This window comes from Maylandia zebra, linkage group LG9 (genome assembly GCF_041146795.1).
Source record: "Maylandia zebra isolate NMK-2024a linkage group LG9, Mzebra_GT3a, whole genome shotgun sequence".
NCBI lineage: Eukaryota > Metazoa > Chordata > Actinopteri > Cichliformes > Cichlidae > Maylandia > Maylandia zebra.
Window position 1 is genome coordinate 18723215 of NC_135175.1, and position 14882 is coordinate 18738096.

The 14882-nt window shown below is 41.4% G+C and overlaps 1 protein-coding gene across 3 annotated transcripts in view; it reads right to left on the bottom strand.

Moving 5' to 3' along the window:
• sema5a (sema domain, seven thrombospondin repeats (type 1 and type 1-like), transmembrane domain (TM) and short cytoplasmic domain, (semaphorin) 5A) overlaps positions 1–14882 on the bottom strand; it is a 167853-nt gene that overhangs the window by 58372 nt on the left and 94599 nt on the right. For all 3 annotated transcript variants that reach the window (XR_191067.4, XM_076888111.1, XM_004546589.5), the window contains exons 10-14: positions 14480–14684; positions 10652–10859; positions 8820–8937; positions 4672–4853; positions 3342–3485 (exon numbers count right to left, since the gene is read on the bottom strand). Coding sequence is in view for 2 of the 3 variants with exons in the window: in XM_076888111.1 (XP_076744226.1) it covers positions 3342–3485; positions 4672–4853; positions 8820–8937; positions 10652–10859; positions 14480–14684 (857 nt within the window). In the remaining variant the exon portion in view is untranslated. The remainder of the gene's footprint in view (positions 1–3341; positions 3486–4671; positions 4854–8819; positions 8938–10651; positions 10860–14479; positions 14685–14882) is intronic.

Sequence of the window (14882 nt, forward strand, 5' to 3'; positions counted from 1 at the left end):
TTCATGTCAGTTCAACAAGCTGTAAACAACACTGTCATGTCATGTTTAATATCAAACTCATAAGCAGCTGTCTTTAAGATGGTTATTACCCTCCAAGAAGTAACTAAAGTGTCCAATAACACTTCATCTGTAGCTGTTTCAGTCTTCAAAAAAACTCCTGAGGCTCTGACAGGAGTTAGGTTAAAAGCTTTCACAGAGGATACCTTATTGAATCATGTATAGGAGTCTCTGGGATTGTCTGTGGAAAATGGAATAGCTTCTTTATCTGACAGACCACTGAAATTATATACGAAGGACACCGAAGACGTCACCGCACTCTTGAAACCTTGCCACTGCGCTACAACTACAAATAGCTCAGACCACAAGACAGGGATGTTTGAAAAGGCGTGTAAACTTCACTTCCAACAAACTTTTGTAAAAACCAACATCCCTCTTTGATGTGGCCTTGGAGTGCAGAGAACACAGCTCGGTGCGAGTCTGAAGGTCTGTAGCGTATGTCTGTGCATAATGTTGTATTAGCCACTGTGGCTTCAAAGTACAGTTAAGAAAATTGAATCTCAAAACACAACTTCCACATGTAGTTTGCATAATTCATTGACACAGCCTATTAAAAAAGCCTCACATGTGCATGTATCATCTGTAATTACATCGTTTTACAAGACAGGATTATGGCGATGTCTAAAATACTTTAATAGCTCAATCCTCATTAGGCATTAACTACAGACGATTGCCAGTCTAATTAGAGCCCTATAATTTATTTTATAACTCTTACACATGCTATAAAATTGCTTTTATTGCTATTTTGTTGTCTTTTTGCAGATGACCACTTTTTGAAGAAAACCGAGTCTTCTTTAAACCCTTCCTCCAGAGGCTCAGGCGGGATATTTCCATTGTACCATTCTCAAACACTCGGCTATTGTTCACGGCAAATCAAACGCCACATTCTGTACACTCCATGTTGTTAAAAATCCTTAGAGCAGCGTCTTTCTTTCCACTTCTACTAATCTGCGCGGTTGTACGATACAGTAGGGAGGCGGAGTGTGGAAAAGTGAGGACAAGTGTGGATTACAATCTTGCGAAAGCCCAGAGAAGGGGGAAGATGCACAAACACACATGCTCACACGGACGACCGTGCAAACAAGTCGCGCGCATTAACTGCAGCAACCCAACACAATATGAAAAAAAAACAAAACATGTCCGCAATCAATATGTAGAGCTTTAGAATCATCATCATCATACACACTAATCATTTCAGACGAGCAAGTGGCTTTGCTCCATCTCATCTTATCCTTTTCCCTTCTCAGTAAAACACACAGAGCTGATCAAACCAAAAGCGAGGCTAATTACCCGCTATAGGCTGAGTAAGCAGTGCGGACGCTGTCAGTGTGCTGAGGGAAATACCAACAGAAGGTTCATAAATGCAGGCATTAACTGGCCAGACTTAAGCCTGTAGCGCTGCTGTTTCATAGCATTTGCTTTATCTTTAAAAGCTTTGCCTGCTGCAAACAATCAGGGCCAGACTTATTGGAGGCCTGTTGGCTAATGCAAAAAAAAAGACGTAGAAAAAGAAGTTTATTTTGCCCTCAGAATCATTGTATTTTGCGAATATGCGTGTCTGTGTAAATATAAGCTCGTGTCATATCCATGGATCTGTGAACATAAGGCCTGCGAGTTAATCCCAACAGAGTGCTTGAAGCAAGAACAGCGTATAGTGTGTCTTTGCTGCAGATGTCTAGCACCTATGAAAGAAACCCAGTGCCTCATAAAATAAAAGCCTCCACTGGCATTAAAAGAATCGCTCAGTGAGCAGAATTTGAAAAAACGCCAGTCCGCCTCACGCTTTTAACGACAGAGGTGGTTGAATTTTTTTTGGACACTGTGTTGATCACCTAATTTTTTTTTTACATCTCTTCCCAATTTGTTTTGTGGCACAAGCAATAAACATTCCTGCTTCACCAGGACACACACATACACCTTTTCTAGCATCCCTTTCTTTTTCCTCCCTCGGGCAGTCTCAGGCTTTCCTGTTCATTTCTCTCTTCAAGCACTTAACACACACACACACACACACACACACACACACACACACACACACACACACACACACACACACGCAAGACTCCTCCCCTTTCACTCCTGTCTTACAAGGATCCTTTTCCAGCTCTCACAGCTGGCCTCTAAGGTGGCCTAAGGTGTTTTAAATAGCTGAACAGAGCAAGCAGTGATGGAAGGGGAGATGAAACAAATGAGATTAAAGCTCGGAGAGTGAAATCGAAGGGTGGTTGGTGTAAAATGCGCTTCTGGCCTCCTGTGGTCTTTAGTGCCAGCCAGCATTTTTTGGGTTTGGTTCCTGAGTAAGTGGGCTGTGCCGGTCACTCTGTACATGTTTTGCTTAGGGCTCGTGGCGGAGCAGTCACTTTCTCAAGGACTGCTCCAGGAGCAGCAATGAGTGCCAGAGGGTGGGGGGAGGCAGGAGGTTAGACGAGGGAGTGAGAGGAAATGAAAAAGTGCTGGGAGAGGAAAAAAAAGAAAAACAAGTAATATAAGGTTCATCCTTGAAGGCCGTATCCTATTACTCACCCATCACGCTGCTTCTGTTGCCATGGTGACAACTGGTAACAATTTCTGTCTCCTTTCTCCTTCCCTGTATCCTCTGAACTGTGTTTATTTGTACTTTTACAGCCTTCACCTCGGGTTAACAGCAGGGGATGGATGAAAAACATCAGACACTATGGACACCAAGAAGGAATGCCGCTCTGTACTTGGATGGAATTAACTTTCTCTAAGACAGCTTGTTTCGTATATTTTTCGAACACACCTAAAGATCTTAAAGTTTTCCTCAGTGCTTTTCAGGTTCACCTTATTTAATTGACCTCATTTAACTCAAGAAAACTCATCTCTTGACCTTTTCTACCTTGCTTCTTCGCATACTTTCTCCTTGAAAGTTTTTTTCAGGCCTTCAAGGTTGCTTAGAAACCATACAAACATCTTTAAAAAGGCGATTATTCTACAGCAAAGCCTCCAAAGCTTCAAAACGTGGACTCAGTCTGTGTGAGAAAGCCAGATAATTACCCAAGCGCAGGCCTATCCCACTTATTCCTTAATTGGCTGTCACATATTTGGACAGAAGTGAGGGGGGAAGGCGGGGAGGAAAACAAAAAGTCACAGCCAAAGTCGTACTTTCTAACAGCAGGTTGCAAATTATGGGGGAAAAAAGTTGTTTTCTTTTTCCCTTAACTTAAACATGCATGGATCCAAACGCACTTGTAAAGCTTGTTTTTACTTGAATCGGCTCATGTTGACCGATGTATACGTGTGGGTGTTGTGTTTGCATTATTCACCTCTCCTCGCGGTTCTGGCCCACGCATACTCGTCCGCCGTGGCGAGGGGTCGGGTTGCTGCACGAACGCTGACGCACCTGAAAGCCAATACCGCAGGTGGTGCTGCAGGGAGACCAGGAAGTCCAGGGCGTCCACGCTCCATTTCTATGGTGACAGACGAAGTAATGTCAGTCTGTGACTTTAGCCACTGATTGAGAAGCTGTGCAATTGGTCTTGCTTGTACCAGATTGTCCTGTCTTTATTGTTTAAGAAGAAGGTCTTGGCTGAGAAGCCATTCCTCATCGCATGTTGCTCAGAGGAACAGCACGACCTTTCTCAGGGCTAACACAGAGAAACACGCCGCCATTCACCATCACATTCACACCTATGGTCAATTTAGCCACACGGGAAGAGTAAGGACCAGCCTGCAATCTGAACCTTCTCCCTTTTTGGCGATGGTGCTAACCACTTCACCACTGTGCTGCTTGCTGGCGATCAGACCAATCTTTGTAGCACATATTAAGGGAAAATGAGCCAGTGAAACAAATCAGATAAAGGGATGTGTTTTCACGTGTCTGTTTCATTTTAAATGTAATAATAGGCTCCGAGTTTGAGATAAGCATTTATGATTACGCTCAGACATTTATTACTGCAAAAGATTAATTGACTGTTTCTAACTTCCCTTCATCAAAATGCCTCATCCTTCATGAATGAATATGCTCACATCCTTGTATAGCCGCCTGAAGAATCATGCAGCTCCAACTTTAACTGTGAGAGTTAAAAACAGTCACGTCAGCTGATGCGGTGCAAAAAAAGGCAACGCCCAATCAACACTTGTTATCCCTAAATAGGTGACAGTGAGGATGTAACACATAATGACTGGCTGTGTGTAGATACCAAAGGAGTAGATGCAATTCTCCAGGAAATTAACTAACATCTCAACCTCACTCTTAAAGGTACAGTCAGTCGTTTTCAAGGTTACTTTATAGAAAAAAATCAATGTTACTTATAAGTACATATTGATTAATCTGTAATTACATCTTCCAAGAAACTGATGCCTTAATTTAAAATTTGTAGAAGTCTCTATATTACCCCGCCATCTTGAATACAGCGACCAAAAAGGACATCAACTTGTGTTTTATGTCTGTGACTAGAGACCACATATCTAGTACACCTTACTATTGGGAACTGTCAACCTTTGAGTCACCGAGCAGCTGAATAGGGGAATAATGTTGAAACGTTACTCAAAGTTCCAGTTCTATCATTCCCTACATAGATGTATGCAAAAATATTCATAGACAATTTAGAAACATTTGCACATATGTGCTGCTGCATCAACAAAGTAGTTTACCTGGAGCAGTTGGCGACCTCAACACTGATCCCATGACACTGCTGCCCACCACACTGCGGGGCTGGGTTATCGCAGGCTCGCGTCCGACACAGACAAGACCCTGCACTGCCTCCGTCGTTGTGGCTACAAGTGGACCAGCCGGACCAGGCACCAAAGCCTCCATCGACTGTAACATTACGAACCTAGCAGCAACAGAGAAGGTCAAAAATAAAACACCTGAAAGTAATGGCTTTCTCAGAAAATGGTCATTGAGTGATGCTCTCAGGAAGGTATTGCTCTGTGAAATTCAGCCCATCGGTGGATGAAAACAGAAATCAATTTTCCTCTAATAGATGCAAAGAAAAAAAAACATTACATCTACAGCACACCCCAAATTGCACATTTATGTGCTGTAAACATAAGGAAGATACACAAAAATTGCATCAGGAAATGATGAGCGACGAAAACGGGAAAATAGAGATTCATAAATGCAGATCAAGGCTGTGAATGGACACATTCAAAGGACAGAAATATGAGGAAATAAAAGTGGCCTCATAACTGAATATGTGAAGCAAAACAGAATCGAACAGGAAGGCTCTGATATTGCAGCCGCTATGAATTACGACTGATGTCCTAGGCGTATGAGCTAAATACAAAAAAGCGCCGTTGTGAGATTCAGAGCTGCAGATGATATGAGCCATGTCGCCGCAACATTTCAGGATGATTTAAAAATGCAAAGAACACTTTCACACAAGGGGAAGAGGGAGCGTGATCATCAGCAGTTTTGGCAGAAGCAGAATACCGTCTGGCCTCCGCTCTTTTTGGTAATTGAACTCTGCTGTGTGCCTAAATGGGGTACCCTTGGCTGAGGCAGACAACATCAATGGGCTGCCTAGAAAGCAAACAACTATACAGCGACAGCCAATGCAGAAATATTGCAATATCATTTACAGCTGAGGCTATAAATGATTTGGTAGATGAATATTTCATGCTGTATATATCTCTCATTAAAAAATAAAGATCCAAAGAGAAATAAAATTACTTTTTTACTGTCAGGAAATGTAGTTTTTTTTCATTAAAATGCCAAAATAGAAGGGAAAAGGCGGCAGAAAGAGGACAATAGAAAAAATCTGAAAGATGATGAAAAGCACTCATATTTCTTTATGGAATATAAAAATAATACTTTCTTTCCCTGACTGAAAAAGCAAGAGAGGGGTCTCTTTTTATTCAAAAATATATATATAAAAAACATGGTTTAGATTTGGGCTTGGTGGAGGACAGGCAAAGCAGATACCTTACCAAAAATATTGAGTAAAGATTTCCATTTTACCTGAGTTAAAATTGGGACAAAAATGTCTGTTACTAAGACTTTCACCTCCCCTAAAACCACAGCAAAACACATTTTTTTGCTTGTTTCCAGACATGAGACTGTGAAGCCAGATGGCGATTATGAATAGGTTGGTAAAGCGTATCTCCTGTCTCTGCCTACACAACACTACTCAGTGTGCAAACCCTTGACTGGCCTCCAACTCCAGGCTTCCACTTCGCAGGAGAACAGACATTCAGCCAGTTTAGCCTTTGCAAACTGTTAATGGACTCCCAGGGAGTGAAACTGTAGCTGTGATAAAAGAACGCTTCTTTATTTTCAGGTTTTACAAACTGCGAATGAATTGTTGTAGACTCCTACTGTCTGGCCATTCCTCAGTGTCAGCATATAAAGTTCATTTAGATTAACTCATGATCACTCTAAATGGACTAGACCGGACCAGACAAAGGTTAACCAAGAAAATATATACCCCATCAGTGGTGTGGGCAGTGATATGTGGCCACCTGAAAATGCATAAAATCTAAAGTATTAGTGGCTATGCAGCAAGAAACACAGGTAATATCTTCAATCAGCATTTAAAGTAATAACTTGGATTTTGGGGGGCGGGGGAGATGTGAACCCCCCAAATGACAGTTAGATTAAAAGATAAGCCATGCTGTCTCACGTCCATGATTAGACAGATGACAATTACTTTAAGCTGTGATACTGTTAGGAAAATGGGAGCGACAACTTGATTTTTACACTTTTATTTTGTAAAATTTTACATCATATAACAACAACTTATAGAGAGAAGATATAAAAAATGGACAAAGCCACTGTGACTGTGTGAAACCAGACGTGAACATACAGGGAGTGCAGAATTATTAGGCAAGTTGTATTTCTGAGGAATAATTTTATTATTGAACAACAACCATGTTCTCAATGAACCCAAAAAACTCATTAATATCAAAGCTGAATGTTTGTGGAAGTAGTTTTTAGTTTTTTAGTTTTAGCTATTTTAGGGGGATATCTGTGCGTGCAGGTGACTATTACTGTGCATAATTATTAGGCAACTTAACAAAAAACAAATATATACCCATTTCAATTATTTATTTTTACCAGTGAAACCAATATAACATCTCCACATTCACAAATATACATTTCTGACATTCAAAAACAAAACAACAACAAATCAGCGACCAATATAGCCACCTTTCTTTGCAAGGACACTCAAAAGCCTGCCATCCATGGATTCTGTCAGTGTTTGGATCTGTTCACCATCAACATTGCGTGCAGCAGCAACCACAGCCTCCCAGACACTGTTCAGAGAGGTGTACTGTTTTCCCTCCTTGTAAATCTCACATTTGATGATGGACCACAGGTTCTCAATGGGGTTCAGATCAGGTGAACAAGGAGGCCATGTCATTAGTTTTTCTTCTTTTATACCCTTTCTTGCCAGCCACGCTGTGGAGTACTTGGACGCGTGTGATGGAGCATTGTCCTGCATGAAAATCATGTTTTTCTTGAAGGATGCAGACTTCTTCCTGTACCACTGCTTGAAGAAGGTGTCTTCCAGAAACTGGCAGTAGGACTGGGAGTTGAGCTTGACTCCATCCTCAACCCGAAAAGGCCCCACAAGCTCATCTTTGATGATACCAGCCCAAACCAGTACTCCACCTCCACCTTGCTGGCGTCTGAGTCGGACTGGAGCTCTCTGCCCTTTACCAATCCAGCCACGGGCCCATCCATCTGGCCCATCAAGACTCACTCTCATTTCATCAGTCCATAAAACCTCAGAAAAATCAGTCTTGAGATATTTCTTGGCCCAGTCTTGACGTTTCAGCTTGTGTGTCTTGTTCAGTGGTGGTCGTCTTTCAGCCTTTCTCACCTTGGCCATGTCTCTGAGTATTGCACACCTTGTGCTTTTGGGCACTCCAGTGATGTTGCAGCTCTGAAATATGGCCAAACTGTACTCTTGATGTAAATTTCCCGCACATTAAAATGATTCACCAAAATGCTCAACTGATCATAAGTAGCAGAGCTAAATGTTTTGAAGCTGAAATTGCTTCAGTGAAAATGTGATCTTGATAAAATATTGACTAGAAATGTTGTGGTGAGCTCATGAAGCTTTTGCCTCTGGCACAAAGAAAAAACTCACTGTTGCAGTTGGTAATGGTAATGCTTATTCATGCACATATATGCATGTGTAATTGTGTTCATGTATGCTCTTAATGGATATGCGGATGTGGTGTTGGCTAGCTTTCTGCCAGAGCTCTGCTGACAGATGCCATGGCTTGAGTGCCAAATATTTCCCTGAATATAAAGCCACATAAAAGAGCTATACAGCACTCTTGACTGGCTTGAAACTGATGTCTGTGAAACACTGCTCAAATTGATAGGCTTACCGCCCCCTAATACGGCTCCCAATGCTGGTGCACGTTAAAAATAAATGGAAGAACTGTTGTGCTAATGAACCAGCAGCCGGAGGTGAATGATTGAGGCAGCGTCCTCGATCATTCTGAGGGTACATGCAGTTCCCATAAAGTCAAGTTGTTCAGTCCTGAGATGTCTTTTGTTGTTGGGAAGGATATGTTTCACAGTGCTGGTCTTAGGGACTGCTCGTGAGCCGTGAAGATCTGGAGAGCAGGATGTAGCTTTCAATGGGGAAGAGTACAAATTAATGTAAGAAACGAATACATGCAAAAAAGAGAGTGAGCTTGCAGGTGGAGCAAGGATTATTGTGTTTTCTGCCAACTTTTGTTAAGTTTGAAAGCTGAAAAAAGAAAACTAAAGCAATCAAACACCAAGCAAGTAAGCTACAATGAAGTCTGTGCACATCACACAATAGCTTCATGATACTCACCGGGCATTTTGAGATGCTTTGCTCCCACTGGCTCATTCTGATGCTTTCCTCCAGAGTGGTGCATTTCTTTAGCAGCAGGTCCCAACCGCAGTACGGGTCCCTCGCTCCTACACAGGCTCTGAAAGGAGAGAATCAAGTTCGGCATTTAATGGGCTTTTATTAACCTGTCATGTATGCATACAGACACCTCTGCGTCGTTGCTTGACATGAAATCAAATATCAGGAAGAAGAGGGAGATTACTGGGAGAGCTAAACGATAAGGTGCTGGAATAGGTGATGTATGGAAATATAGAACTGCGAGAGATAAAATGCTGGGGAAAGTGTCAAAAGAGTGACGACACAGGAAATAAGAAAAAAAACAAGAGAGGGGTACAGAGAGCGTTTGGGAGAGGACAAAGAAGAAAATTTACAGTGGGAATGTAAATCACCATCATGCATTGCAATGCATCAGCATCCTAGAATTATCTCCTAACACAGTTTAGTGACTGATTTTTCAGGTAATCTTCAGTCAAACACCAGGATTACATTCATGCCATCACATACGGGCACACATACATTCCTGACTCAAATAGCTTATCAGCTCCCACATGAGAATGCTGTAGTAAAGATAACTGGGTCTGTTTTTGCCGTATCCGCTTCAGATGTTTTGCTGAGTGCAATAAAAAGCCCGATGTTACTATTTTCATATAAATAAAAGTCTGCACTGACAGCACAATGACATATCTTTGAGCCGCAGGCTTCAATGTTGCCTGACATGCCCCTAGTGAAATGTAACAAAGTTGTCCGTGGGTTTCATAACAATGAACCGCATGCACACACAAACAAGTGAGCTTATGCAAGCAACACATGATCATACCCTATCTGGCTGTATAAAATTGCAGAAAGGGAAGACTCATGCTTTCCTGCACACACAAAGTGGCTGACATAATGTCTGGGTGACTGTAGGTGTCCAGACAAAATATCAGGGCCAAAGACAGGAGAACAAAATGAAAGGGAGAAGTAACACGTCAGTACCTGTCTTTCATGGGGCCTTAAGGGCTGTACAGATCGTACACCTCCCATCGGTGAGCCACACAGCAAAACACGGAGACAGCCGTCTAATATTTCAAATAGGCAAACCTCAAAGAAATGTCAGTGATGATCCCAGAAACACTCCCTGTAGCTGCCAGTCCGTGTCCAAGATTTTATTACTTTTATCTGTTTTTTTCTGTTCTGAATTCTCTCTTTAAGAAAAAAAAAAAAGCATCAGCGATGTGATGAAGTGCCATTATGGCTGCAGCATATATCACAGAGCCACAGCTGTAATATGAAGCCTTAAGTCTTTTGTGTATTCCAATAACAGCTCATTGTGCGAGAGACAAGGTATGCAGGTGTGATTCCTTTCCTGTGTGCCATGATGGATGGGATCCCAATCTTAGTGAGTCTTCACACCCCGGCCTCTGTCTCAGGTTTTCTTTGCCAATATTTATACCTTGATGGAGCTTCTTCCAGACAGACAGAAACTCAATATATCTGATAAACACACGCACACGGTCGCTGCAGCACTGTGCACGAGGCAGAAAACATGTGGTTTTGTGGGCGGGTCAATGACAATGAGCGACATCGAGACAGGGCAGCCGTGGGCACCTCCAGTTGCTCAGACAAAGCTGATTTAGAGGATTTTTAATCTCACCAAAGGCCCCTGATCAACACAAAGGCCTGGCTCCCTCAGATAAAGAGCATCTCGTGAAAGAGGGAGCTTTAAAATTTCGTTGTAAGCACATTTGCTTTTTTGACCATTTCAACTGAGATTAACGGTGTTGGTTTGTTGGTTTCTTTGCGCATGTACTCACTCTCTGCTCTTGTGGTAGCTGCATCTCTTGAGCGGGATCTTGATGACCTGGTCTCTCACACCCACGTATAGCTCGCTGCGGCTGTGCAGGATCAGCAGGCTCCGGATGTGCTGCCTCTTCCTGGGAGGGAACAGCTCAATCTCTTCTAAAAGGCAGCTCCCTGTAGACTGGTTGAGCGGGGAAAGCACTTTTTTGATAGTACCGTAATCTAGAAGAGAGAGAAAGAGCTGAGGTGAAGATTTGGTCACAAAGAGGAAGGAGGGTCATTTTCTGAACAAGAAAAGGTGGAGGAAAGAGCAAAAAGAGAGCCATGGTAACAATAGAGGAGTTTGAGGAGGGTAAACAACAACAACACATATTTGCTGGATGTGAACTCAGGGTGCGAGCGCACACAAATAACAATTACTTCCTAACACAGCGGCTGTGAAATAATACTGTCAAAAAGAATGGCGATGGCTGGTGTGCCGAGCTCTGTTATGCCGTCAACATGCAGCACTGTCGATGCAACCAGGGAATTGATATGGCACCTGAATCCATGATTTCTGGCCTACTTTGCTTTGAGGGATATTCCAGGGGATAAAACCTCTTTGTAGCTTTGAGAGAGAGGAGTGTGTAAATCCATGTCACCGTGAATGTGTCCCGAACCTTATTTTCTGTAAAGGTGGGCCCCATGGGATAAGGTTAGGGACACATTTTCTTTGGAGAGAGTTAAAACAAATATCATCTATTATACATGCAATCCCCTGGGTGAAGAAAAAATAATTAGGTGCACAGTGATGCCTACGGAAGACGTGACATGCTAATAGATATTTTTAAGGCAGGGGATGCAGAAGTTAGGTTTTGCCCCCAGCACTATGGGCAAGGAAGCAATTAGTTCTGGAAGTAGCAAGAAGTGTAGAATCCCAGTAAGGCTACATTACTTTGGTATTTGGGAGTTGGCTGGCTTGCTTGTTTTGGATGCCAGATATTAGACCACTCTGCCTGTAGTCCATAAATATATGGGTCTTAGAGTTACTACCTTTGCAGAGACATTAAAGGGATGGAGTTCTGGGTTGGAACCAGAAACATGAGCTGAATTTAGTTGATTAGATAGAGGATAGGGAGTAGCTCCATAGTGCAGTGGTTTATGCATTAGCAAGCAAACAATCCACTGTTTTTTTCCCTGGGAGGAGACACAAACTCCTTTTGGGTTACATCAGGAAGGGTTTAAATCTACCAAATCAAACATACTGGGCCACTACTTGCTGTGGAGACCCCGTGTGAATAAGGGAGCAGCAAAAAGTAGCTTACTTTAATTGTGCTAATTGTGGCTAACATTAAGGTAGCTATTGATAGCTAGCTGATCTAGCTAGCTAGCTAATAGATAGCTACTCACTCATATTGTACTGTATAAATCAATCAATCAATCAAAACTTTATTTTCAAAGTACTTCTCATACAATAAAGATGCAACTCAGATTTCTGTACACATTAAAAGGAGAAAATAAACAAAAATACACAGCCGGGCACAAACACCTTTTTCACTCATCCCTCTCATCACCCCTCTGTCCCTACAACCCCACCTAGATATCGACACCCACCTGACAGATAAAAAAAGATGTAAGGGAAACTAAAGTGAACAAATAGATACTAAAGTGAACAAATAGATACACAAATATAATAAAAGAGGATTAACCATGTAAAGGAATGATTCAATGAACATGCCATTAAATATATGAAAAGTAAAATAAAGTAAAATATATGAAAAGTAAAATAAGTTTTAAAAAGTCTCAGCAGGCCAGCAGTCATTAGGTAGACTGAGCCACAAGCGTGGCAAATAATAACACGTATGGCATAAGACAAAAAAGTATTAATTAGTAGTATCACCATTTATCATCCTTCATATTATACTATTTATGTGTAGGCAGCTACTATATGTGCATAGGTGTTATTCTTACCCCGTACTTTCAAATTAGTTTTAAAAAAAGGTTTTCTATTTTTAAATCCAAGATTATTTTATTGTGCACACGTGTTTCAGAAAAACGTTGTGACTGTATGTTGAAGTTTAATTAAAAATACAGTGCAATGATTTCGATTCATATTTAATCAAAATCATTAACTTCTTATTTGCTCAAAGTTAAATCATAGCAGATAAATTATAATAGATAATTATAGCATTATCTGTTTAATCAAAGATTAATGTAATCCTACTTCTATTTTTGTGCTGTTGCAAATGTAGCTTATATTAATATATGTATATGTCTTACTTCTGATATGCTTTATATGCATCCGTGTGAGGACGTCTAAGGTCACAGTTACTGTATCTAATTACTTTTGCAAATGACTAATTAGCTAAAGTTTTAATCATTAATGCCTTATGAGTAAGAAAAGCATTGTTTTTTTTCTTAAAGGATTTACCTGGTTAAAAGTTTAGCACTGCGGTGAACAATGAATTTAAAAGTCTTTTGCTTTTAACTGAATTCTGTTCACGTTAATGGAAAGAAAATAAATACTGCTTCAGGGCAGAAACTCCTAACGAGGGCTGAAAAACAAGGTGACTGCTTGCCACATGTTCAAATTGAAAACCCCCACACCTTCACATCTTTGGACCCCTAGTTGTAGCTAGCAGCTTTTCCACAATGGCCCCAATCAGTGGGGTGTGTTTAGGCGTTAATAATGGCATGTGATTAGGTACAGTATGTGTGCTAGCCAGTGGCCTTGGCGGCATTTCAGATGTTTTCATTAGCGTCTGGTTAGTGTCTAGGGAACTTGCAGTGTGGGCAACTCTGGTCCAATGCTACATTGATCACAGCCCCATGCAAACAATGAGAGGGGAGTTTTTGAGGGAGATGCCAAGCACGGAGGCAGCGAACTGGAACAGGTTGTGTGTGTGTTTGTGTGTGTGTAAGTAAGAGGGAGAAAAAGAGCTTGTATGCTTGTATATGAGATATCCAAAAATAACACTGACGCTACAACAGGAAGATCATGTTGACATTTCCCAGTGGGCTTATGGTACATTAGCACAGTGAAGTGGGTCACTACATTCAAATTCTGCTCAGTACACCTGTTCATAATCCACGTATGTGTGTTATATCATAATAAAGACACCCTGGTGCCTATCTGGTGTCTTGCTGATACCGTTTCCCCCACCTTGCCAAGTCTAACATCACATATTGTCACGCCATTATGATCAAACAGTGGACTGATAAGCAGACGGCACCATGCACGTCAGACTGGGTAACCGTGCAAGGGCTGAATGTGTGTGTGTTATTAATTATCCATCTGTCTGCTTTTGATGCATCGCTGTCTGTTGTTTCATGGTATTTATGATCTCTTCATGAGGGATTGCATGGGAGTGACATGTGGTGAGCCTGCCTGCATAATAGTTTATGTTGCGTCAGTGCATATGGAGAACATATGGAGGTAAAAAAATGATTTAAACCCATGTCAAAGACAGAGCTTTGGCGTCTACATGATAATCATACTGATAGATTGGTTTCATTTGTCTTCACACAGCCCCCTATTTTTCACGTACAGAGTGCACTTCAATTATGAGAGTATAATTTTAAGTATTTTACTGTGACAACCAATATTCATGGCTGTCGAAGTAACAATTAAAGCTAACATTTGAAAAATAATGACCCTTTTTTATGAATTAAGACAAATTTAGCTCTAATTTTGCCCACTTTAAATAAATAACATGTTTATGTAGGATACTGTTCCTCATAACAAGAAGCTAATAGAGAAAATTTATTTTTAGACCCTTTAATATGTCACACATTGACATCAGAAGGTCCAAAACTCAATGTGCATGAAAAAGAAATATGTAGATGCAATCTTAAAGACCTACCTGTGGCCAAATATATGATGTGGAACAGCGTGTCTTTCCCCTGCACCACATCCACTGCCACATGAGTGAAGCGGACGTTGTCCTCCATGAAGTAGGGCACAGGAACCACAGGTTGGATCACCTCATGCATCAGTAAAAACTTCTGCGCATCCTGCAAGTTTCTTTGAGTCAGGTTCACGTAAGCGCCGGAGTCGATGGTGCCACACTGTGGGGAAGGTAGGGGAGTCGGAAAGGAAGAAAAAAAAGAAAAGGTTTGACTGATTTCATTAATAAAAGCCTCTGGGATGGCAAGTTAATAAGCTTAAGCTTTTTGTTCAGAAGTACCACCAGAGATGGAAAAGGGAGGGATTGAATGATTAAATGAACAAGGCTTGAAAGTCAATTGCTGAGTCGTTGCACTGGT